Here is a 2,731-nt window from a genome sequence, read left to right as displayed (position 1 = left end):
TTTCACCACCTTTCTTATTTTCTTGAGCATTACAGACATAATCAGGTAGAAGTACTCTAAAATCTTCTGGAAACACACCTGCTGAGGCTTTTTGTCCTTTCCTCGTAGGTGCTGACAGACATCAGGGCTGACAAAGACCAAGCCAATGATGGTCTTTCCTCTTCGTTGCTGATCTTGTATTTGGATTCAGCAAGGAACCTTCCGGTAGGTAATGCCATGGGAGCTCCCTTGGGTGCCCGTTTTCCGGCAGTAGATCTTGTGTTGAGCCACACCGTGTCACCAGTATTGCTCCCAGGAGAACAGCAGAGGGGAGGGGTCAGTGTGTATTTGCTTCATGAGTGTAATTTATGTTTCTGCATCTTACTGATTGTCCAGAATGTTCAGAGTTATCTTTACTCTGACATGCTTTATGAAGAAATCTCCATTACATAAGAAAAGGATGTGCCTGGTAGTTAGGGAAGAAGATACTCCGTAGAAAATCACTAATTATTAAAATGGAGTTCCCTAGGGATGGACATTGTCTTCTCTGGCATGGGAATAAAACAAAGCAGCTCTGTCCACGGCCCCAGAGTCCACTCTGGCTGTGGCGTGGCAGGACGGCCGGTGGGCAGCCTCCTGGTAGGACAGGCGCTGGCTGGAGCCCCTGGTGCCCTGTCCCGCTTGGCTCCCACGGCCCGGAGGGAGAGCCCCTGCTCGTTTGCATCAGAACTGTTTGCTCTTAGAAAACACTGTGAAGTGCAGCTTTTATAGGTAATGACCACAGCTGTGGGGAAGAAAAATCCCACCGTTCTGTTCGTGTGAAGTCTCACGGGATCCTCCACCACCGTACTTTAAATCCACTATTTAGGGTAATGTGATCATTATATAAATGTTACATTGTTTTGATCACTTTTTTTGAGTGCCAGTTCCCATACCCAGCGGATGGTCATTCCTGCCTTCTTTCACTGTGTTAAACACCAGACCAGTTCTGTTGAGGTTTGCAGGCTGTTTCCCTGCTAAGCCTGTAATAAGTGCTCATCCATCCCGGCGCATTTGCATGTAGTCTCCCTGTGTCCTCTCCTTGTTGGCATCGACGTGGTGGAGACAGACGAGAAAGCAGAGTGTTTACTGCCCTTCACAGTTTGCATCCAAGTGTCTCACGTCAGACTGTCCCTCGTCTCACCTCCCCGCGGAAGCCCATGGAGTGCACACCCCACTTCTCCTCCAGTGCCTTTCAAGCTCTGAAAATTGCACTTCACTTGCACTTAGCTCAAAGCAAAGTAAACATACTTTGTGCATCCCTGTGTTTTAGTTAGGGTTTTTGACAAAATGCAATTGATCTGTTTTTATACTGGGAAGATGTAGTTGAACACTGTGTAATTATATGCAACTGTACTCTTTCTTTCAGTGAAGGTTTCTTGATTAATTTTAACTTCATAAATTCTTAATTTTTCTTAAAATGTTACTTTAACCTTTTGGCCAGTCTTCCAATTCGAACTCTGACTTTTTCCGTTAACGATCTCAATTTGGGGAAAGTTGTTTTGTTGTTATTTAACCTTCCTGCAGAATTTCTCATACAGTAGAACTTTTTGGTTTTTAATCACAGTAATGTTTGTTTTACAGTCTTTTATAATGCCTGATGGAAGTGAATTTGTTATATATTTTAGGATACGGAGAATAGTATTAAGTGAATTGGCAAGAAAGAATTAGGCCTCTTTGGAAGTGTGTACTTTGTCATTAAATTGAAATTTGAGTAATACCACGTAAGCAAAACAAAAGCAAAAATGAATTTATTAACCTTTTATTAAAATGGCACTCTGTGCATGAAGTATGCTCTGTCTGTCAGAGGCAAAGGATCTTTGCAAAACCGCTGCCCTCTCGGGTGTTTAAGTTAAACGACAGCGTTTGCCCACCGGTTCTCCTGCGTTTCTGTGGGATGCTTTGACTCTGCCTTTTGCAATCCTGTTTATTAGTGCTTCTTGTGCGTTCACTGACCGCGGTCCACCATTCTTTGCTTTCTCCTCCTGTTTCCACTCTCCTAAGAGTATCTACGAGGGAAACTTTGGGTGTGGCTACTTAAAAGAGAGGCGAGCGTCGGGACTAGTGTTTTGTGAAAATACTACCTCAGTCTATAGAGCACTATTTGTGAGTTCTCCAGTGTTCTTTCTTCCTTTTGTTTTAATGGAGACTGCTAGAATGTGGGCTGGAACTTCTAATGCCATCTATTCAATGGTGGAATGATGTGGCATGCTTTTTTAATTTTCTTGCATGATTTCAGTTACTGTGCGTGTGTTTCTTTTGTGCTTGTTTTGTAAAAGTAACACCGCTGTAACCAACTTTGGTGACTACATCTGATGATGAGATGAACAAATCTGGTGAGTCGTGAAGAATCCTGACATTCCTAAGCTGCTACTGGCCCGTAAAAAAATAAAGATAAAAATTCTTCTGAGGGGAAAATGAAACCATAATAATTAAAGCCGATTTTCTGAGGGTTCATCTCAATGTAAGATGTAAATGTTTATTTGCAAGCTTTCAGAAAACGTCCTTAGATCTCCTTTTCCCTCCTGAGGAAACACAGAAGTGTCAGAACTTGGCCTTCCTTGAAGTGCCAGCTGTACCTGTGGGGATGGTCAGTGAAGACGGATGTCCACCTGTTGCCCTGGAAACGTGCCTTCTCCTCTTTTTAACCAGAGCTCCTAAGGGAGAACAAAATACATTGAGTTTATGATTCAGCTTCTTTTTTTTTTTTTTT

At 42.8% G+C, this 2,731-nt stretch overlaps 1 protein-coding gene across 4 annotated transcripts in view; it reads left to right on the top strand.

Moving 5' to 3' along the window:
• Window positions 1-2,731, top strand: part of ESYT2 (extended synaptotagmin 2) — an 84,076-nt gene that overhangs the window by 59,644 nt on the left and 21,701 nt on the right. For 2 of the 4 annotated variants that reach the window (XM_040464466.1, XM_040464467.1), the window contains exons 13-14: window positions 109-204; window positions 2,023-2,124. In XM_040464466.1, the coding sequence (XP_040320400.1) occupies window positions 109-204; window positions 2,023-2,124 (198 nt within the window). The remainder of the gene's footprint in view (window positions 1-108; window positions 205-2,022; window positions 2,125-2,731) is intronic. The other 2 variants (XM_040464468.1, XM_040464469.1) reach the window with 1 other exon arrangement.

The sequence above is a fragment of the Herpailurus yagouaroundi genome, unplaced genomic scaffold, assembly GCF_014898765.1.
Source record: "Herpailurus yagouaroundi ecotype Mexico unplaced genomic scaffold, PumYag 483, whole genome shotgun sequence".
NCBI lineage: Eukaryota > Metazoa > Chordata > Mammalia > Carnivora > Felidae > Herpailurus > Herpailurus yagouaroundi.
Note: the sequence above shows the minus strand (reverse complement) of the source record. Positions and strands in the feature narration are given on the sequence as shown.